The 24,334-nt window shown below is 42.2% G+C and overlaps 1 protein-coding gene across 1 annotated transcript in view; it reads left to right on the top strand.

The window, feature by feature from the left end:
• The window catches only part of SCARF2 (scavenger receptor class F member 2), a 334,216-nt gene that overhangs the window by 296,168 nt on the left and 13,714 nt on the right, over window positions 1-24,334 (top strand). Inside the window, exon 10 of the mRNA XM_073629334.1 lies at window positions 22,669-22,821. Within this exon, the coding sequence (XP_073485435.1) occupies window positions 22,669-22,821 (153 nt within the window). The remainder of the gene's footprint in view (window positions 1-22,668; window positions 22,822-24,334) is intronic.

A 24,334-nucleotide genomic window follows, 5' to 3' on the forward strand; every position in this document is an offset into this window, starting at 1 on the left:
ACGCAAATAGGTCTATTTGTGGTTGACCCCAGGCCCTGGTGATCATTGCAAAAATTTCCGGATTCAAGCTCCATTCTGCCTCCTGAATCCGCCTTCTGCTTAGATAATCTGCCACTACATTTAAGGTGCCTTTGAGGTGGACTGCTGATAAGGACCATACATGATTTTCTGCCCAAATCAGGATCTTTGAAGCTAGCAACTGCAGTGTTTTGCTTCTTGTGCCCCCTTGCTTGTTTAGGTAGGCTATGGTAGTGGCGTTGTCTGAGAGGACCTGGACATGGGAACCTTGAAGGATTGGCGAGAAGGCATCTAATGCTAAGGTGACTGCCCTTAGTTCCCTCCAATTTGAGGACCTCTTTGCTTCTGTCTGAGACCACACTCCTTGCGTGAAGTTCTGACCTGAGTGAGCTCCCCAACCCCACATTCTGGCATCTGTCATTACCACCTTTTCTATTGGAAATGACCAGAGCAGGCCCTTTGACAGATTTTCCTGTCTTCTCCACCACCAAAGCGATCTTTTGACTTTGGAGGGGATTTTTACCTTTGCTTCCAGAGATTCTGTCCTGTGATTCCATATTCTCAGGAGAAAGGTCTGGAGAGGTCTGAAATGTAACCTTGCCCATTTAATGGCTGGCATGGTTGAGGTTAGGGTTCCTAGGGATGACATGACTTGTCTGACTGATAATTCCTGATTTGTCTATAAAGACGCTACCACATTTTGGACTTTTACCTTTTTCTCTTCTGGGAGAAAAACTCTCTGTTCCCTTGAACAGATCTGATACCCCAGGAATAGTACTTCCTGGGCCGGATTGAAATTTGACTTTTTTATATTTATAATCCAACCCAAGACTTCTAGATGACCTCAGGCTTTTCCGAGGTCGTCCAACAATTTTTCCCTGGAAGGGACAAAGAAGAGTAGGTCGTCCAAATACGGAATTACCGCAATCCCCTGCAGGCGGAGAGGTGCAAGCGCTTCTGCCATTATTTTTGTAAATATTCGTGGGGCAGAAGAAAGGCCAAAGGGGAGGGCATTGAATTGTCGGTGCAGAACCACTTTTCCCAAATTTATCGCCATCCTTAGGAATTTTTGAAACTGCGGGGCTATGGGGATATGCAGATAGGCATCTCGAAGGTCTATTGATGCCATAAAGCATTCCTTTGTCAATAGGTTTTTGACCGTGCAGATGGAGTCCATACGAAATCTTTTGTATAGGACTGATCTGTTCAGCGGTTTCAGGTTTAGGATTAATCGAAAATCTCCGGATGGCTTTTCAGGAATATATGGGAATAAAATCCCTGTTAAACCTCCCCCTGTGGTACGTGAGTCACAACCCCTTGATCTGTCAGATCCTTTAACAGGTTCTTCATTGCTAGGGATTTTGTTACATCTCTTGGAAGATTTGTCACCAAGTACCTTTCTAGGGGGAGATCTGAAAACTCTATACTGTAACCCTGGGCTAGCATATTCAGAATGTACTGGTTTTCCATTATGCTTGCCCAATAGGGGAGAAAGCCCTGAAGTCTTCCCCCCACCTGTAACCGGCTGTCATTGCGTCTTGCTGGATGACGCAGGAGGATGGAAAAGGACATTCCCTTTGCCTTTTCCCCTCTGCCCTGACCAACTTTTCTTTTTCTCTTGAGGCTTGTTTTGTTCCAGAGCCCTTTGAGGACAAAAAAAACGTTTGACTGGTTGTTTCTTCTTCTTGACAGGAAAAGATTTCTTTCTATCTGCAGTCCTGTCCAGAACTGCATCCAAATCAGAGCCAAACAAAAAAGGAAAGGGAAAGGGACTCCACATAATTTATTTTTAGATGCTGCGTCCCCCTGCCAGGTCTTTAGCCATAACGCCCGTCTAACAGAATTAGTAAGGGCTGCAGCTTTAGCTATCATCCTGATAGATTCAGCTGATGCATCAGAGACATAGGCTACGGCTGCTGAGAGAGTAGAAAAGGAATCAAGGATTTCTTGTTTGGGGAATCCGCTATTATATGAGCTTTGAGCTGATTTACCCAATACTCCAAGTTGGAAACGCAAGTAGTTGCCATTGCTGGCTTAAGGCTGCTCATAATGGATTGCCATGTCATCTTGAGTTATTGATCCATCTTTTTATCCATGGGGTCCTTTAAGATCTTCGAATGCCAGATCAGTAGATCTTGACACCCTAGAAAAGGCTGCATCAAGTTTTGGAACCTTGTTCCAGAGAGCCACTGGGTCTTCAGCAAAAGGGAACCTTCTCTTATGAGCCCTAGAGAAGAATGGTTTCCTATCAGGATCAGCCCATTCTTTTTTGATCGTTTCGGAAATCAGTGCGTGGACTGGAAAGGTACGAGATTTGGACTCGCTAAGCCCTGCATACATTTTGTCGTGTAAAGACATTTCCTTATGCTCTTCCTCCAGGCCTAGAGTAGCGTAAATAGCCTTCAAAAGGCCGTCCACTTGATCCAAAGACAATTTATATTTGGAAGACATATTCTCCAGCTCATCCCCATCCTCATCTCATTCATTAGAATGAGAGGGGGAAAGCCCTTCCCGGTTCAGAGGACCCATTTCTGCATCCACTGCCGGGACTAACAGTGTGCCTTGAGAGTACTGTGAGGTAGTGGGCTGACTTGCGGATGGATTTGTGAGTGAGGATCTGATCTCCCTCACCAAGGAGTCAATGCATGTTTGACATAAAGTCTTTTTCCAGCCTTCATTTAACTTAGTTTTGCATTAAGGTCATTTCTTTTTAATCCCAGGGTCAGAGCTCTTGGCCTGCCATGATAAGGGAAAAAAGAGAAAAAAAGACAAACCATCCTTTAGCGTCAGCCTGAATACTCAAGATGCTCACCACAGGTGCACAGTGAGAAAAACACCAGACTCATGTGCCCTGACAGGCCCCTCCGCCACCAGGGGGAAAAAATACCCTCAAGCCCCACTAAACATTTAAGGAGAAGAGAGCTAGAGAGAGACCCCACAGTAAAGCTGAGCAGAAACTACAGTCTGCTCCTTACCTGGGCCTTGCTGGTGCCTGTGCCTGTCCCACTTGCTGCGGTTCCTGAGTCAATGTTGAGGCAGCAGCGTGATGCTTGTGGCAAAAAATGCCGGTTCCAGACTCCAATAGCACCTGTGGAAATATGTAGGCACCAGACCTATTCCTCCCTCCTCCCCCTGCGCTTCCGTCGGAAATGACGCCTAGCGCCTGCTCGTCGGATGCCGCCTCACTTCCGGTTACCTCACATCCGGCGGATGCAGTCCTCTGACTGCCCTTCCCAAGATGGCGGCAGCGTCAGAAAAAAACATGTGCAGGCCAAAACAAAAAGTGCCTGCCATGCCTGACGCCCGCGCCCGGGAGCAGCGATTCCTGGAGCAGTCCTGGCTCTCCCCGAGCACTGACGAGGGAGAAGGAGCCCATCCACCCGGCATCCGTAAGCCTGTGGAAAATGGGAGGAACCGGCTCTCTGAGGTAGGAAAAAAATAGTGAAGTAGGGAGCCTGTTCTCTCAGGACAGCACCTTGAGAGCTCCAAACTCCCACATGTGTTCCCTCCGGAGGAAACACAAAAAGTGATGATAAGTGGGAAGGAGCCTCCTTTTTAAGTTTGGTGGAGATGTGTTTCCTGTTAAGTGGGTGGAGCCACGCTCTCTCAAGGTACTGTCCTGAAAGACGTTAAGGGAAAAACCTCTTAACAGTAGTGCCGTTAGTGACACTAGAACAAAGCTTCATGCTCCAATAGCTATTGAGATTGTTAGAGTATTGTAGGTATCAGCAGCTCAGGGGTAGCAGTAAGCCATATTATATAAGAAGGAAGTCAAAATTATTAGGCATGTGAATTGGACGTGGGTTAAATTACATACAATATACATGCCTACCCGGTCTTTTGTAGGGTAATCTATTAATCAGGAGAGTCAGGGTCAGGATTGGTAGATAGGTCCTCTACCCAAATGTACCAGACCTTGTGGAATTTTTTTGAGCAACCTCTTGCTAGATAGGTGGCCTTGTATAGTGGTAAGACATTAATTAATTTTCTCCATGAGGTTAGGGTTGGAGCTGATGGGGATTTCCATTGGAGAAGAATTATTTTCCTTGTATAAAACAGTAATAATCCTATCAGCATTCTGGTGGCCTGAAGATGAGCTAGATTGTCCACCAAACCCAGCAGACAGACCTCCACCGTCCGGGGCACATGAATAGTGATCACAGAGTAAATGTCCGAGACCACCGCTTCCCAGAAAATTTGAATATTAGGGCATTGCCAGAATATGTGGATAAAGTCTGCTGAATCTGCTGCACGTCGTCAACACTGCAGAAATGGAGGGATATATTCTGTCTAAACGCGCAGGCGTGAGATAGTTCCTATATAGGAGTTTGTATTGAATCAACCTGTCCCTTGTGGAAACCAGCTGTAAAAATGCACCTCCCATGTTTCTTCCCACCCTTCATCATCTAGGTCAGGGACATCCAGCACCCATTTAGATTTAAGAGTTTCCAACCCTGAGTGGACAGAGGGAGACAATGGGGGTTATTTACGAAAGGCAAATCCATTTTGCACTACAAGTGCAAAGTTCACTTGAAATTGCACTGAAAGTTCACTTGGAAATGCAGTCGCTGTAAATCTGAGGGGTAGATCTGAAATGAGGGGAAGCTCTGCTGATTTTATCATCCAATCATGTGCAAGCTAAAATGCTGTTTTTTATTTTCCTCGCATGTCCCCTCGGATCTACAGCGACTGCACTTCCAAGTGCACTTTCAGTGCAATTTCAAGTGCACTTTGCACTTGTAGTTTGCACTTGTGGTGCAAAGTGAATTTGCCATTCGTAAATAACCCCCATTGACTTATAAATAGTTGAGAGGGGTTTAGTGACGGTATCATCCCTAAGTACTTCCTCTACGTTTGAGGGAAAAAAAAGCTACTGCTTGTTGTTTGAATTGAATTTGAAAGGCGTGTCTCAATTGTAAATATCTAAAAAAGTATACATTAGGCAGGTCAAATTGCAATTTTAAGGTGTCAAAGGGTTTCAGTTCTCCGGCTATACATATCTGCTCTAAATATTTAATACCCTTCACTGCCCAGATCTGCGGGTCAGGTATAGAGGCAAATTACGGTAGTGATGGGTTGAGCCATAGGGGGCTATGTTGTGAGATATGATCTGTGGCGCTAGGACGTAGGGCTTGGGCCTGGACCCAGGCTTTCACTACAGCTTTCATGGCTGCAGTCAAAAGAAGGGAGGCAGAGGCCCTTCTGTATAAGAGGTTTTTAAGAGTCTCAAAGGAACCTACGCAGGTAGCTTCTAATACTACCGCCTCATTGGACTCATTCTGTGCGAGCCAGTTATGGGCATGTGTGAACATGGCAGCCAGGAAATATTTGTAGAGATCTGGGCATGCCAAACCTCCCTGCAACCACGGTCGCTGCAAGACGATCAACTTAAACCTTGGTTGTTGTGAGCCCCAGATGAAAGCAGTTAAACTAGAATGAATTATTTTAAAGTATGTTTTGGGAATCCGCACTGGCACATATCGGAGCACATAGAGAAAACCACATAACAACTTAATTTTAAACAGGTTTATGCGCCCTAATAAAGTCAAAGGGAGATTGGCCCATACTCTTAATTTAGATTTCATATTGTCGAGAAGTGGAACTAAATTTAAGACACAATATTCAGAAGTATTTGGGGAAATCTCAATACCCAGGTACCTGAGCCTGGATGACCATAATAGAGGTAGGGTAGGATCAGCTCCATCTCAGGCCTTTTTATCAATAGGTAAAATTTGTGATTTTCCCCAATTATTTGTAGTCCAGAATAAATGGAAAATTCAGACAGTATACGTAACGCTTCTGTAAGGGATGGCCCTGGGTCATTGAGAAACAATATGAGGTCATCTGCGTACATTGCTATCTTTTCCACCAAGGTTCCCTCACGGGTACCAATGACAGCAGAGGCCCTCTTTATGGCCACTGCCACCGGCTCCATCACAATAGCGAACAGACCCAGAGACAATGGGCAACCCTGTCTCGTACCCCTCCTAATTGGAAAGGGGTCTGAGAGCTTACCCCCTAGCTTAACTTGAGCTGAAGGGCAGGAGTAAAGCAACTGCACCCATTTCAAAAACTCAGACCCAAGGTTTTTTTTTTTTATCTTAATGTATTCTCTGCATTAAAGGAGTTGTAAAGGCAGAAGGTTTTTTTATCTTAATGCGTTCTATGCAGGGGAGAGAGGGGCGGGGCCAGGCTGGGGCTCCGTGTCCGAATGGATATACAGAGCTGTGAGTCGGCTTGGGTGCCCCCTGTAGCAAGCTGCTGGCTGAGGGGCACTTAAAGGAGGGAGGGGCCAGGAGCAGCAAAGAGGGTCCCGAGAAGAGGAAGATCCGGACTGCTCTGTGCAACCAACTGCACAGGAGGTAAGAAACATGTTTGTTATTTAAAAAAAAAATGAGCATTTACAATCACGTTAAGGTAAAAAACCTTTTGTGATCAGAATTCCCCCTAGCCCCCCTAAATACTTATCTGAGCCAGATCTAATTTTAGCACTGTTCCTTCCTCACATGACATACAGGCAGCAGCTCCTGCCACTGTCAACTGAATCCAATCCTGTGATGAAGGAGCGGGGGGTGGGGCTGAGCTGTGCTGTCAGTGTCAAGCCTGCATGAGTGCACCCATAGCAAGTGGTTGCTATGAGGGCACTCGCTGAAGAGGGAGAGTCAGGAGCACCGACAGGGGACCCCAGAAGAGGAGGTTCAGGGCTGTCCTTTGCAAAACCATTGCTCAGAGCAGATAAGTGTGACATGTTTAATATTTTTAAAAAAAGGTTTAAAATCACTTTAAATTCTTGTTAAGTTTAGGGGTGCTGGAATAAGGGACCCACCTTTTTCTGTCCTACAGCAGGCTAACTCTGGCCGTGTGACCAGTTCAGAGCTGCCTTTTCTCTAAGCTGTTCCTGGCAGCAGTTTCACACTTTCCCCCTTCCACAGGGTTAACATTCCTGCATTTCATGTGATGATGTTGAGGGACCTCCCAAATACTGGAGCTTTGAGGAGAAGAGGACGGTGCTGCAATGCAGAACTAAATAAGGATAAATATTAGAGCCTCTTCCTCTTCCTCTACCCCCTAGGTATTACAAGCATTTAGCAAACATCATATTCATATCTATTGTTAAAGTCGTCAATCTTTTCAGCAATTTTGAGAAATTAATTTAACCCCTTTATGACCGCATAGGAAGTGGGATTTAATCAGGGGCGCCGCCGTGTATGTTTTCTAGTGTTTTCGAAGCGTGTTCACTCATGTCCTCCAGCACAGAGACCGGGCTGTCAGTTACTAATGATCGGGACCTGTGGGAACTGAATCCCAATCACATGAATGCTGCAAGGACCCCTGATTGGCTTTCACAGTGACTATTCACCTTGTAGCCTGCCCCAATACTGTTTATCCTTTTGAAAGAAGAAACAACAGATGAAATGTATCTATTCCTTCTTGCTAGAGAAGTCTAAAAAAAAAATTGATAAAGATTAACTAGTTCAGGACTTGACATGCCCTTTTACGGCTACAAATAACGCACACATATGTGGTATCACTGTAATTGTCAGGAGTAGAAGTACATTAGGCATTTCATTATGATGGTGGGTCATGGTAATGGCATGCAAATTTAAGTTTAAAAGATGAATTGTTTTTACTATTTTGAGCCAGTTCTCCTTTCATAATAAAAAAAATCAGGAGAAATCCATTATCATTTCCTACCAAATTAAAGTTTAATCCACCTAAATACACTAAATTGGGTCTGGGCATTTAGGGGTTAAAGCACTGCTATCATTTTATCAACGCTGAATTACAAAACACCTTTTTTTTAACCTTTGTTACCATATTTATCTTACAATATTGTCAAATAATAACTTTTCCAATATTATTCTGCACAAATGGTTTAGTTACAGTCTATTTAGATGGCTTGGCTTTGGTCTTAACATAAACCTATTTTCTAACTGAACATCTGAAAAACTGCTGTCACCACCAGGTGCCAGCTATTACTATATATATATCTAGAAAGGCTTCTTTGGTGCCTCACTTGACAATAAGGGCTCCCTGATTACAGAAGGGGCTGACAAGTGGGTGGAACTTAGACATGAGATGAGTTCTTACCAGCAAATTAAAACCAATAATAGACAGGGCACTGCAGAAGGATTTTATGGAGGTAAGAATTCACATTGAATGTGTCTTCAGATCTTGCTCAGTTTTTGAAGAAATGAGAAGAGGATATGAGAAAATATCTTGCAGTCTCATCTTTATATAGTACTGACTGGAGTTTCCTTATGATTTTGGTCAGAATCACCAGCTGTCTGTGGTAGGTGACCGTCAAGGAGAAATGGGTCTCTACCTTGGGTCGCTGATATTTTAAAAGTTTTCCCTAGGAATGGGGGCTGTCTTCCTGATCTGAGTGTCTACTATCCTTTGGGTTGTAGCTATGCTGCATTAACCCCTTCTTAAGGTCCTTCAAGGTTTGTTCAGAAGAGAAAATGGCCTGAATAAAATTTTGTTTTGGCCAAGACATATAAAATACATGTGAATGGAGATTTGCTGGATGAATTGCTGTGCATTTTTTTTCCATAAATAGACCCCTTAGTAAAGTGGTTTGTACAGTACACTGTAGCTTCTTTGTAAGTCCTACGAGCACCTTCCCTTTTCTAAGAATATATACAGTATGTGTGTGTGTGTGTATATACAATATCTCACAAAAGTGAGTACACCCCTCACATTTTTGTAAATATTTTATTATATCTTTTCATATGACAACACTGAAGAAATTACACTTTGCTACAATGTAAAGTAGTGAGTACACAGCTTGTATAACAGTGTAAATGTGCTGTCTCCTCAAAATAACTCAACATACAGCCATTAATGTCTAAACCGCTGGCAACAAAAAAAAGTTCAACAGAGCAGGTTGCCACTGGAGTCCTCTTCCACTCCCCCATGATGACATGACGGAGCTGGCGGATGTTTGAGACCTTGCACTCTTCCACCTTCCATTTGAGGATGCCCCACAGATGCTCAATAGGATGGAGGTCTGGAGACATGCTTGACCAGTCCATCACCTTTACTCTCAGCTTCTTTAGGAAGGCAGTTGTCGTCTTGGAGGTGAGTGTGAGTACACCCCTCACATTTTTGTATTGTATTATATTATTTCAGGTGACAACACTGAAGAAATGACACTTTGCTACAATGTAAAGTAGTGAGTGTACAGCTTGTATAACAGTGTAAATTTGCTGTCCCCTCAAACTAACTCAACACACAGCTGGCAACAAAAGTGAGTACACCCCTAAGTGAGGAGTGTCTAAATTGGGCCCAAAGTGTCAATATTTTGTGTGGCCACCATTATTTTCCAGCACTGCCTTAACCCTCTTGGGCATGGAGTTCACCAGAGCTTCACAAGTTGCCACTGGAGTCCTCTTCTACTTCTTCATGATGACATCACGGAGCTGGTGGATGTTAGAGACCTTGCGCTCCTCCACCTTCCATTTGAGGATGCCCCACAGATGATCAATAGGGTTTAGGTCTGGAGACATGTTTGGCCAGTCCATCACCTTAACCCTCAGCTTCTTTAGCAAGGCAGTGGTCGTCTTGGAGGTGTGTTTGGGGTTGTTATCATGTTGGAATACTGCCCTGCGGCCCAGTCTACGAAGGCAGGGGATCATGCTGTGCTACACTATGTCACAGTACATGTTGACATTTATGGTTCCCTCAATGAACTGTAGCTCCCCAGTGCCAGCAGCACTCATGCAGCCCCAGACCATGACACTCCCACCACCATGCTTGACTGTAGGCAAGACACACTTGTCTTTATACTCCTCACCTTGTTGCCCCCACACGCTTGACACCATCTCAACCAAATAAGTTTATCTTGGTCTCATCAGGCCACAGGACCTGGCTCCAGTAATCAATGTCCTTAGTCTGCTTGTCTTCAGAAAACTGTTTGCGGGCTTTCTTGTGCATCATCTTTAGAAGAGGCTTCCTTTTGGGACAACAGCCATGCAGACCAATTTGATGCAGTGTGCGGAGTATGGTCTGAGCACTGACAGGCTGACCCTCCACACCTTCAACCTCTGCAGCAATGCTGGCAGCACTCATACGTCTATTTCCCAAAGACAACCTCTGGATATGACGCTGAGCACGTGCACTCAACTTCTTTGGTTGACCATGGTGAAGCCTGTCCTGAGTGGAACCTGTCCTGTTAAACCACTGTATGGTCTTGACCACTGTGCTGCAGCTCAGTTTTAGAGTCTTGGCAATCTTCTTATAGCCTAGGCAATCTTCTTATAGCCTAGACCATCTTTATGTAGAGCAACAATTCTTCCTCCGACTTAGAAAAAGGTTCCTGTACAACTTTTGGGGCGACTTGCATTGACTTCTATACAGAAGTCGTTTGGCAAGTTGCCGCTGAGTCATGTCCTGGGTTGCCTGAGGCAGTCGCGCTGCAAGTCGTGCTGCCTCAGTGTGAACCGACCCTTATACAAGCTGTACACTCAATACTTTACATTGTAGCAAAGTGTCATTTCTTCAGTGTTGTCACATAAAAAGATATATTAAAATATTTACAAAAATGTGAGGGGTGTACTCACTTTTGTGAGATACTGTGTATATATATATATATATATATATATATATATTATATAATTGTAATTATGGGTGTGATTTCTTTATGAAGTAAAAATGTGACAGCTGTTATCAGTATTCTATTTCAGAATCATACACAACTTACTGCCTACACTGATCCTGCAAATACTACCGATGAAGCATGAAACATTTTGTTTAGACGGCCTCTGTTCACTTATGCTCTGTGTACATTAGGTTTTATACTGGTATGTTGCCAACATTTTCTCTGAATTCCGCTGCACATTTAAATCATATGACCAGCATATGTTTAAACAAAGTCATGGCCCTAAAATGGAAATTGTGTATGCTTGCTGACATTTGTCATCTGATGTACATTTAAGAAGATATTTTCAATGTTTTGTTATAGTTGATTGAAAAGTTAATTGATCCAGGAATTGCACAGAAAAGAGATTTGCAGTAAGAGAGAGAGAGAGAGAAGGAGAGGGGAGAGAAATAGAAATAGAAAATAAAGTGGGTAGAGGCAATGTTTGATGAGCTTGATTTGGAAGAAATTAAAGCAGCATTAAATTCAAAACCAAAAATGTATTATATTGCAGCTTACAGACCCTTAGATGTGGTGGCATGGTGCATTAGTTTCTTTTAGACTTTTTTCCCTCTGTTTGGTGATCTGGTCAGTAACACACCTCCTCTATTTGAACACCAGCATTGTCAGTCTGGGGGGGGTTCTAGATGGACTAGCTGATTTAGATACATGAACAAATTGAAGCCACATTCCTGCTCACACTGTTTTCCCCTTTGGAATGAAGATTTTACACGAATAAATAAATCATTGTGAGCACCCCTGTCAGTGATAAATGGTTTGTCTCAACACTGTTACATCTGCAGGATAGCTTGTTCTTTTGAAAAACAACAGACATATTGGCTGGATCATCAGATTAAAATAACGGAAAAAAAGCCCAAAACAGAAAAACAATGCAGCCATCACATCTAAGAATGTTGGAGTAAATACCTCAACATCTTGCCTAGGAGGCATTGCTTGAAAAAGCAATAATAAACGAGGCCCGGATCTTAAATTGAATAATTTATTAATAAAGTGGTCAAATTCTGGCCATATCTAGCAATAAAATTTGTACTCAACACACTTGCATGGCTGTTAAAGCCAAACTGTAGCCATTCTAGTTATTGCCATGTAACACAGTTAGGCTATTTTTTTAATAAATTACCAAGATAATCCTTTGGGCATTATGTATTATTATTATGTTATATTATTATTATATTATTATTATTATTATTATGTATTATTATTTAGGTATTTGTGGCTTTGATTTCTGGTCAGCTGCAATATAATAAATGTTTGCTTTTGGGTTTAATACCACTTTAAAAGAGCTGAACAGAGCTATGACCTCAACCCTACTGAACATCTTTGGGATGAATTGGAATCTTCAGTTGGCAGTTGGGTCTTCTTGTTGAACATTGGTACCTGACCTCCCAAATGCTGTTTTGGCTGAGTTGGCACACATTCCTATAGAAATACTCCAACATCTTACAGAAAGCCTTTCCAGAAGAGTGGAAGCTGTTATAACTGAAAATGGGTGAGGGGGCATCTATAATAATGTCCATCATTTTGGAAAAGGGACGTCCAAGATGCTCAGCTTTACAAGATACAGTATAGGAGGGGCACTCCTTTCATCTAGTTCTGCAAGTAGTTTTTCCCAATAAAAGACTGCTCCATGGTAACCTACAGTAACTCATGTGTACTAATGTGACCTCTGTGACCAAGCCCTGGTGTGCGGGGCAAAACATGTCAGGGGGCGTGGCTAGAGGGGCACTGGCTGAGACCACGTTCACATATTCATGCACTGGGTTGGTGAGCGATGCTCCTTCCTTTCTCAGATGATGCTTCTACACCCCTCAATGGTGCATAGGCGCCTGCTCCATTCACTGCAACCAGCGGGGAGATCTTTATCTCAGCCTTGAGCGACACTGCAAGTTATACCTGGATCACGTGTACTAATGGGATTTAAATCTTGAAAAGAAGGTAAAAGAATGGCTTCCCAGGATTCACGTTTTCCTTCTGTGATAACCACCATATAAAGTAACCTATTTAGACTCCATATGCCTATTTGATATGTTTGTTCGATTCTTTTAGAAGTTTAGATAAAAACATTGCATTTAAAATATTCACCTTTTGTTACAGTATATCATGTTAAGTTTAAATTGAATATAGAGCCTTTAGCAAGTAAAGATATAAATTCATCTTGCCGTTTAATAGAATGTGGAGAGGTCACATCAATTGCACACTTTAAGGCATCTGTGAGCTTGTAAAAGCTCTGTACTTTGTACTATTATTTATGAGGATTTCAAGTGTTTTTTTGTTTTTTTTTTGCTTAAGGGTGAAAACACCTACCACAAATCAGCTTTTTTACAGGACCAATATCTCTCCTAGTACCTTGTAAATATGCATCTTTATATAACATTACAAAAGCAAGATGTAAATGTCCTAACATGGACCAATACATCTTGCTATAAAGTGAGCTTTGGGATTTAAAGAAAGAAACCTGTCATGAGAGAAATATCTAGGCAGCCATTACAGACCAGTCTATCAGGAAAAGCATATTGCCTGGCTGTCTTGGTGATACTTTGGCTTTAATGCTCTCTGAGTCACTGAACCACTGAGCCAGAATAATTACAAAGGTAATAAATAATTTAGAGTTTCCTCCAACTTGAGTTTGTTGACTCCAGATTGTTGGTGTCCCTGTACTTCTTGACTGAAATGCTTTTCTTGGAGCCTCCATACACCTTTCTATGTTTGAGGCTACTAATGTCCTCCTATCAGTGGAATAACATGAGGCCACCTTAATGTCAAACATAAAGCATGTCCTGTATCTCTGCTGGGAGGTGTTGCTTGAAAAGGCAATAAAAAAGATGCCAAGATCTTAAATTGAATCATTTATTCATAAAGTGGTAAAATTCTGGCCATATCTTGCAAAAAATTGGTACCCTACACACTTACATGACTGTTAAAGCTAAACTGTAGCCATTCAAGTTATTGCCATGTAACACAGTTGGGCTATATTTTAATAAATCCCCGTGATAATCTTTTAGGTATTACTGGCTTTGATTTCTGGTCAAAAATTGGCTCTTTTCAAGCTGTCCGGCTGCAAAGCAGTAATTTAAGCACTGGTCTTGGGGAGGAGTTCAGGAAAACATGTACTGCTTTAAAAAAAAAAAACACCTACTATATACTGAAAAGTGATCAGAGATGGGGGCATGTTGATGGATACACACACAGTGGTCCCAGACAGTGCCCTGCTTTTCTGCACTGATTGGCAATAGAGTAAGCAATCATTTAAAATTTCATGCAATAGATATACTGTACTTAACAATATAATCGTAAATATACAGTACATATCAGAGATGTACAGTCAGGTGAGGCAGAGCCTCACTTGCCATGAATATAAAAAAAAATGATCAAGCTTTGAGGGTCATAGCTTGGTGACCTGGGGTAGGTAGCTGCAGTCCTACCCCACCACTGGTCAAAATCCGGGGCTCCTGCCACCTATAGTTCTGGAGATACAGGGCTTTTTGTGCTTCTTGTGCATCCTGTCAGAAGCTACATTTTAAATACAAGCTGGCACACTCTGCAGCAGACTGAGAGGATGAGCTCACAGTGCCTCTCACTTCTTGTCAGAAGCACTGAGCTTAATGGACAGCTTGGACCCTGTACCAGTGGTAAAACACCATTGGAACAAGCTGTCCAATAAAAATGCTGCAGGGAAGGCTGACCTCTCACTGCAGTGTCATAGAAGGGGGCATGTGTCTTCCAGCCCAGCCCTCTTAACTAGAAGGAAAAAGCATGGGTTTATGGGTATAAAATTTACCCATAATCCCATGTTTTTCTCACACAGATAAGAGGGAGAATGAGAATGAGAATCTTCTGCTTGCTGAAAAGGTACTGTTTTAATCAAGCTAAATCATATATTATTCTGCTATATGTAATAACATAATAGTTTATTATTTATCTATTTACTGTGAAATTACTGGTTTGAAGTTATAACTTCAAACCTCTGTAATTTGTCCGTTAACCCACCTGCGTCAGTACAGTTTTTGAAAATATAGTAAATTATCTTAAAAACAATATATAATAATTATTTGTATATTACTTACTTATGGTAATTAACCCCTTGCCACCCAGGCCACTTCTGACACTTTTCTCCTACATGTACAAATCATAATTTTTTTCGCTAGAAAATTACTTAGAACCCCCAAACATTACATATATATATATATTTTTTAGCAGACACCCTAGGGAATAAAATGGTGGTCATTGCAACTTTTTATGTTACGCAGTATTTGCAAAGCAATTTTTCAAACGCTTTTTTTATACACAATGAAAGATGATGTTACGCCAATTAAATAGATACCTAAAATGTCATGCTTTAAAATTGCGCACACTCGTGGAATGGTGCCAAACTTTGGTACTTAAGAATCTCCATAGGTGACGCTGTAAACATTTTTACAGGTTACATGTTTAGAGTTACAGAGGAGGTCTCGTGCTAGAATTATTGCTCTTGCTCCAACATTCGTGGCATATGTAACCTGTGTATATCTCGTTCTGATACTAGCCAGTTCCTCACCAGCCACTGACCTCACCGCACGCCCCTGGTACATATGCAGCAGGGATATACAATTAGTGGACCTCCAGCTGTTGCAGAACTACAAGTTCAATGAGGCATAGCAAGACTCTGACAGCCACAAACATGACGCCCAGAGGCAGAGGCATGATGGGACTTGTAGGTCCGCTAATTGCATATCCCTGATATACAGTATGTTGCTTTGTTCTTATTAGTTCCAGAAAAGGTTAAAGTATGGGCCATTATAAGTGCTAAACCAGCAACCAAACAACCAAATAGATATTTGCTTTCACATGGTAAACTTTCTTAAATTGTAACTATAGCCAAAACCTTTTTCGTTTTGGCTAGAGTGAGGAATGATTGTGTCTCTTGCCATGTTTTATGACTATCATTGGATTCTGAAAAATAAATTTTCCCTCCCCTTCTGTTCTAGTGATAACCATATATCAGACAGGAAGTGAGAGAAAACCTGCAATGGGGAAACAGAGAATAAAGACGAACAGGGGTTCATAGGTACATAGGTACATAGTAGGTGAGGTTGAAAAAAGACACAAGTCCATCAAGTCCAACCTATGTGTGATTATGTGTCAGTATTACGTAAGTAAGTCTAATTTTAATTGTGTCCTCTGTTAACCATGGAGGTGCTTCCTGTGTTGTGTCATGAGGATAAGCACTGCAGTTTTGGTTACTGAAGCCCCCCGATTCACTCTTGAAGACTGAGGAGAAAAATAAATTCAATACCTTCGCCATCTCCCCATCCTTTGTAACCAGAAGTTCTTCCTCATTCTTTATGGGGCCAATATGGTCTGTCCTCCCTTTTTTACTGTTTACATACTTAAAGAATTTCTTGGGATTTTTTTTGCTCTCCTCCGCTATGTGTCTTTCATGTTCTATCTTAGTCATCCTAATTGCACCCTTACATTTCTTGTTGCATTCTTTATAAAGTCTGAATGCTGAGGATGATCCCTCAACCTTGCATTTTTTGAAGGCCTTCTCCTTTGCTTCTATATGCATTTATACATTGCAGTTAAGCCATCCAGGACTTTTGTGTGCTCTTTTAAATTTATTACCTAATGGGATGCATTGGCTAATGCTCGTATTTAATATGCTCTTAAGGCAAACCCATCTCTCCTCCGTGTTCTTTGTTCCTAATATTTTATCCCAATTTATGCCTTTTAGCAAGGTTTGTAGTTTAGGGAAGTTGGCTCTTTTGAAATTAAGTGTCTTTGTATTCCCTTTATGTTTCCTATTTGTGTGATTTATACTGAAACTAATTGACCTGTGATTGCTGTTACCTAATTTGCCCCGTATTTCTACATCCGTGATCAGGTCTGTATTGTTGGTAATCAGTAGATCCAGTAATGTTTTATTTCTAGTTGGTGTGTCTACCATCTGACCCATAAAATTGTCCTGCAAGACATTAAGGAGCTGGCGAACCTTAAATGAATGTCTGGATAATTAAAATCCCCCATTATGATAACACTTCCTATCCTTGCTGCTAATCCAAATTGTGATAGGAGATCTGTCTCCACTTCCTCCCTCAGGTTAGGGGGCCTATAGCATACTCCAAGTATTATTTTCCCCTTAGCTTCATTCCTTTGAAGCTCTACCCATAAGGATTCCACCTCCTCCCTAGCTCCCTCAGTGATGTCATCTCTCGCATTCACTTGTACATTATTCTTGATATATAGGCATACCCCTCCCCCTTTTTTACCCCCTCTATGCTTGCGGTAAAGGGCATGAGAGCTGTTGAACCAGGTCTCTGAAATTCCCACAAAATCCAAATCCTCCTCGTACAACAGTATCTCTAGTTCACCCATCTTGTCCGCCATGCTCCTGGCATTGGTGAACATGCCACATAGTTTAGACCGGTCGCATATTGTCCTCGTATTGGGTGTTTCGAGATTGCAACTAGGACTTGCTACTATACTTACCTTGTGTTTTTGTGCTTTGGTCAACCTACCACTAATGCCCCCAATACTACCCTCTGGAATATCTTCCACGCTGACTATCTCTACCTCTGGACCCTCTCCCTCATCGCCTAGTTTAAAAATCCCTCTAACTTTTTGACCATCTTCATTCACAGCAGATCTGCACCCTCCTCATTCAGGTGCAGTCCGTCCCTTCTATAGTACCAGTTATCGACTGAGAAGTCGGCCCAGTCCTCCAGGAACCCAAACCCCTCCTTACTACACCAGCTCTTCAGCCACTTGTTTACTTCCCTAATCTCCCTCTGCCTTTCTGGTGTGGCTCAATGTACCGGTAGTATTCCTGAGAATACTATCTTGGAGGTCCTTTTCCTCAATTTAGCTCCTAAGTCCCTAAAATCGTTCTTTAGGACAATCTATCTGCCTCTGACTTTGTCATTGGTGCCAACGTGCACCATGACAGCTGGGTCTTCCCCAGCCCCTCCCAGTAATCTGTCCACAAGACCCATGATGTGCCGAACCCGAGCGCCCGGTAGACAACATACTGTTTGGCGCTTCAGGTCTTTGTTACAGATTTCCCTCTCTGTCCTTCTAAGAATTGAGTCCCCTACCACCACAATCTGTCTTTCCTTTCCCTTCGCTGCCCCCCCACTCTCACTGGAGGAGTTCTTCCCCCGGCAGCTAGGAGAGTCCCTCAACTCCAGCAGTGCTGGTCCCTGATTGGTTTCACCAATGTCACTCAATGGAGCATAATTATTGGGATACTCCAGTCCTGGATCGGCCTCCCTGGCACTTTCCCCTCTACCCTTCCTGACTGTCACCCATCTACTCTTTGCTAGTGCCTGCACCTCTTTGTCTCCACCCGCCTCTGTGCTGGCCCCTGCCGGCACCTGCCATGTACGTTCCTGGCTCTCCTTTGGTATGGAGGGACTTCTCAGTGCTGACAGTTGCTTCTCCAGATTCAGAACCTGGGCTTCCAGGGAAACAATGTGCTTACATTTTGCACAGCAGTATTCGCCCTTGATCGGATGATCAAGGAACACATACATGCAGAAAGATGTACAAAGAGTTGCCTCTCCACACCCGCCGGGCATCGTACCTATTAAATTTACTGAGGATTGGGGATTATACCCTGTCCAAATTACCTAACAGCTAGCTTCCTGACACTAATACTCAAGTCAATACACAGGTACACAACAAGACAATACACAGGTACTCACAGACCTACGTGCACTCGCAGAACAGTCACAGAACTACGTGCACTCGCAGACCTACGTGCACTCGCAGAACAGTCACAGACCCATGTGCACCCACAGACCTACATGCACTCGCAGACCTACGTGCACTTGCAGGCCACTCGCAGACCTATGTGCACTTGCAGACCTACGTGCACTCGCAGACCACTCGCAGACCTACGTGCACTTGCAGGCCACTCGCAGACCTACGTGCACTCGCAGACCTACGTGCACTCGCAGGCCACTCGCAGACCTACGTGCACTCGCAGACCTACATGCACTCACAGGCCACTCACAGACCTACGTGCACTCGCAGGCCACTCGCAGACCTACGTGCACTCGCAGACTACGTTCACTCGCAGACCTATGTTCACTCGCAGACCACTCGCAGGCCTACGTGCACTCACAGACCTACGTGCACTCACAGGCCACTCGCAGATCTACATGCACTCGCAAGCCACTCGCAGACCTACGTGCACTCGCAATACACAAGTATACAATACACAATACACAAGTACTAACGATCCACACACTACTCAGACCACACTCAGGTACTCACACTACACAGGTACTATGACCCCTGTTATAACTTCCTGTTTTAAACTCTGGTTTTAACTCACCACTTAGACCAGTTCCACTTGGACAGAGTTCCAACAGCCTCACAAATGAGCAGGCTCAATATGAGTTCTAAACAAGGTTACATAGGCCTCAAGCACCTGTGAGCAATTAACCACTCCCCTTAATTGGTAATCTGAAGGAACAAAAAAAAACCTGTTTAAATGTGACAGGAAAAGGTGATTGCAAAGCTAAAAGGAAAAGCCCCAAAAATGCAATCCAGCAATCAAAAAGCAGACTTGTTCACTCTCCACTCAAGGTCCCCCCTCTGGTTTTAACTCACCACTTAGACCAGTTCCACTTGGACAGAGTTCCAACAGCCTCACAAATGAGCAGGCTCAATATGAGTTCTACACAAGGTTACATAGGCCTCAAGCACCTGTTAGCAATTAACCACTCCCCTTAATTGGTAGTCTGAAGGAACAAAAAAAAACCTGTTTAAAAAGTGACAGGAAAAGGTGATTGCAAAGCTAAAAGGAAAAGCCCCAAAAATGCAACCCAGCAATCAAAAAGCAGACTTGTTCACTCTCCACTTAAGGTCCCCCCTCTGGTTTTAACTCACCACTTAGACCAGTTCCACTTGGACAGAGTTCCAACAGCCTCACAAATGAGCATCATTTGTCAGGCTGGGTTCAGTTAGTCAATTATATGTGTAGCATATAGCATAAATCAGGATTTTTTTTTTAAATTCCTTTGCATATGATTGGTTATTAAAAGTGAACATTGTGGTTGTAAATCCTTTTTGTTAATTTTTATCTATAGGTAAGCCTAGAATAAGTGCACCGTTTAGGAGATACTTCACTTGTAGTGCGCCGATGTTGTCATCGGCGTATGCGCTGTGAAGAAACGGATCACCGTGACGTTTCATCTCCCAGCATGTGCTGTGACTGACGGCTCCCGCGCACATGTGCAGGAGTGACTTTACGTGACTCCGGCCAGTCACAGAGCCGGAGTCCGTGGCCCCGGAAGGTAGAGGGGCAAAGATGGACGCGGCCTGCTCAGGGCCGCGATGCATACTAGCCCATTATGCTTTTCATTTGCAGGCCTTGCGGGGATCAAAAGAGGAAGTATGACCCATCGGGGTTTACTTCCTCTTTAAGTGAACAGTCACTTTGAAAAGTGAAAATTTTCTACACATTTATTAAGTCAAACCTTTTCTTATGTCGTATAGCATGTACTCAGTGTCTGCACTTTTTGTCCCATAGTATAAATGTAGACTCTTGTCTGCTGTCTAAGACAGTTTAAAAAAATAGATGTGATTGGACCCAAATACTTTGCTAAATCTGCCAAAGATGCAAATGCATAGGGATCCATAGGGCTTGGCAAAAGTTAGACATGTACATAAATAATGCCATTGTGCTTTATATGTCAGTTCCTCTTTGTACATGCAGTTCATCCTTTTCTATAAATGGTGTTAATTTGCCTCTTATTAATATGTGTTACACAACTACAGTTCCCCAACATGGAAATACACCTTGCCTATTAATACTATATGTAGGCCACCTTTATCTGGGACAGCATTTGGTTTCTCTCAAGCAAGTGCTTTGGATTATCTTACCAGGCTGCTGGTATCATGTCTGGTATCATGTCAGGAGTAAAACTCCAAGTGAGAACTGACTTTGAGTAGACCAGTAGTTTACACTTGCTACAGGGATGAGCGCATGTAGATTGGAAGTGACTGAAAAAGGCTATTGTAGATTAGCAGTGCTGAGAGGAGTGCTACAAATTTGTGCAGAAAGTTGAGATCTTTTTAACATATTTTATAAATAAAGCAATTTGTCTTTTTTGTCTGGAAATGTGTCTCCTAAAAATGCCCCCCAGTTGTCAAAACACATTTTACTGTATGCTATGTTCAAATTTAGGTTGTAGCCGCTTTTAGGTTCATATTCCAGCATTTGGAATGCATAATATGTTTTATGAAAAAAAAAGCCATCATTTTGTCTAGATCTCCAAAATCATACTGCATGTGACAGGTAAAGCTATACCAAGTCAACAACAGTTTGTCTCTGAGATTTGTTTATTTTTAAATTTTACCATGCACAGTTTCAGTGAAAATGTAAATACCCAAAGGAAGAGAATTGGAAAATCAGTGAGGTATAATTACTTAAAGTGGACCTTCAGTCAACCTTTCAGTTCAACTTTCCATCGAATAAATCTTCTGCCCTTGGTGTTTTACCTTTGCCAGTAAATACCTTATACAGCCCACTTCCTGTTTCCTGTCTGGTAAAAAACATAGACTTATGACATCATGCACATCTCTCTCTCTCTCATCTCGTGAGAGTTTGCCAGGATGGGAGGGGGAATGAGTCATAATAGGGCCAATGAGAGCTGCAGAGCTGGAAGTGTGCCTCAGATGAGATAGATCTCCTCTGAGAATGCCAGAGAGCTCAGCAGCAGATATTTTCCGCTGTTTGATATATAGACACCAATGTGAGACATACTTTGTTACAGGTAAGTAATATGACTAAAGTTGTACGGATTTAAATTTTTTAGCTAAACTTCAGCTTTAACTTACATTACTTGCTAGTTGTGGTTTTTTTTATTGAAGTTCAGCTTTAACGTGTATCTAAGGTCAAACCTTTTCCCTTTTGAATGGAATAGGGACAATCTTAAGATTATGTCAGATTTTTGCGTCTCAAAGCTGTACATTGTTTCACATGGAAATTTGGAGTTTTATATTGTAGCCCTGTAATTTTTAGCAATAACTCACTTAAATCTGTCCAAACAAGAGTCTAGTAGACATCCCGGATATGATAAAGTTTGAAACACAAAATCATAAATTATAATCTAATAAACAACTATAAATAATTATAATAAATAATAATATAATAGTAATAAAATATATTCAATAATGTAATCAAATCAAAAACACTGAAATTTGCTCAGTTGCAGAATTGTCACTGTCATTACTTTCAGTGTTTGATGACGAATTTCCCCACAAATCACTATCGCTCAATTCTGCAAGTGATTCTAATTTATTATCGCTGTTTTCTAGCTGATCTAAAACCACTTTTGACGCAAAGGGACACTTTTTGGTTGTCATGGACATTCTCAAGTTTCCAGGCAGAAAGAACAGTATTTATATTATAAAACTGCAGGCAGGGCACTGGACAAAGCATTAGGGACAAAAGGAATGTAAAATAATATGATACAGTAATGTAATCTGTAAGATTACAGTGTACTGTATGTGTTTTGTTTTTTGTACTTTTTGAATTTGCTGCCGGGCTCCATCCCCGTGTGTTGTGACACTCGCAGGGAACGGGACCTGGCACACAGTACATCTGGCGGAGGAGACTACCCGCAGACACAGCGAGGAAACATCGCAGGATCCTGGGGACAAGGTAAGTAACTTTCCCAGGATACTGCGATGCAATCCCGACTGTGGCTTGGAGTTACCGCTTTTGGTAGTGAAAATTCACCCCAAGACACACTCGGGATTACAGCCAGGGAGGTTAAAACCATTATATTTTGAGAGATTTACCTTTAGATACATTGCTATAGACACAACATAAAGAAAGAGGAAGTCTCTCCAAAGTAAGGAAAATCCCCTCTAAGTTCTTAATAAAACATGTGTTTCCATATGTATTTTTGAATATAAAGGTGCGAATAAACCATTAAAAAGAAAGCCATCTGTTTTTGAATCAGTGTACTAATGTTACAATTTATGTTTTATTCTAGTGGCTCATCATGATATGGATAATACATTCAACTGCAGCTTTATTGAGCCACCATCTGTTGTTGAACAGCCTTCCCCTTCATGGTCATCCCGTGGTTCCTTTTCATCTTTTGACACCACAGATGATGGACCAGTGTACTGTGTTCCCCATGAGGGTGAGTGAGACAAATGTTTCCAGGATATAACTGTAGGACATATCATTGCAAGGCATGGGTGTGATTGAGATCTTATGTTTGCATTTATGTTTCAGATTATATTTGGAGACTTGCACTGTGAGAAAAAATAGACTAAACTAAACTGAATCTTATTTTCAGCTGATTCTTTCAGTTTATATTCTATCAGTGCTTGCATAATGACTAAACAGCAAATTTCTGAACAGTTGCATTATGGGTCAAATATACTGTGAAAAGATAATAGTACATAGATGTTTACTTCTCACTTATTGGGTGGAAAGCATGACATCTTTGCTGTGCTCTATACTAATACAAAATGGCGTCAAGTTTATAAAAAATAGAGTAAATGGTAGTTAACTGCATCTACAAAACAGTCAGATGCCACATATTACCTTTAATACAGGTTAGGAAAGCATATTTAGGGCATGTTAGGTCATCATGGGCAGCACACATTGGATTTGTTCTGGCTTTTAGAAACCTTCCTATATTAGAGCAGAAATGTCCAATATTCTATCATTCATACTAATGGTAAACAAGCAGATCTTGGACAAGTCGCAAGGGAGACATCAGGCTCCTAATAAATTCCTAGTGTTTACATAAAATGCAACAGTCACTGTTATACCTTGTGATAGTAGCAAAAAGTTTTTAAAAAAATGTAAAAAGCATTTAAAGAATAATAAAAAAAAGACCCTCCTTGCCAAACTCACAATTACATCAATCCAAATTACATATTAGATATCCCCACACATGCAAGATGTAGAATAATAATTTCCGGGTTGTCTTTTGTCTTTAAAAGAGATGTATGGCCTCTGAAATAAATAAAGATTTCTACTCACCTACGAGAACTGAGCAATCAAACACCTCTACTCTGAGCAGAGAGTGGTGACTGCCAATTACCGGAACTCTGCTCTGCCCCTCCAGCACTCACTGGAGCCCTGGGCTATGGAGGGGCGGGAGCAGCTGACTCAGGCTCTCAGCGACTCACTGAGAGGCTGAGCCAGGTGCGGGCCCAGGCTTCAGGGTGGATCCCGACTTTAAAGTCAGGATTTTTTCCAAGCCTGGGCTGGCTAAGTGGCATCAGCCGACAGCGGGCTTTAGCCCTATATCGGCTGTAAACGGGTTACAGGAACAAGCTGCACTCCTGTGATCCCCAGGAGAGGTATAGTCAAAATAGCTTTGGCTATACTTCTCCTTTAAGTTCATGTTATAGGCTGTAACATTAATACATCTCTGCCATGCTGTTTACTTAGGTAAATGACTACACTGTTTTCTGGGTTTATGTGTCATATACCTGCTCGTTGGACAATGACTCATCTGTATGATGATGTAGTTTTTACTGTGTAATTAGGAGGCTGGAAGTAGAGATGTGATATGGGAAGCTGCGAAGTGTAACCAGGAAATAGAGGTGTAGAACTAGACGACTGGCAGAACAGAATGATGCATCCTTTTTGTTATACATCTCACATATATGTATTTGAACTGAAACTGTGTATTT

Source organism: Aquarana catesbeiana, linkage group LG01 (genome assembly GCF_042186555.1).
Source record: "Aquarana catesbeiana isolate 2022-GZ linkage group LG01, ASM4218655v1, whole genome shotgun sequence".
Taxonomy (NCBI): Eukaryota; Metazoa; Chordata; class Amphibia; order Anura; family Ranidae; genus Aquarana; species Aquarana catesbeiana.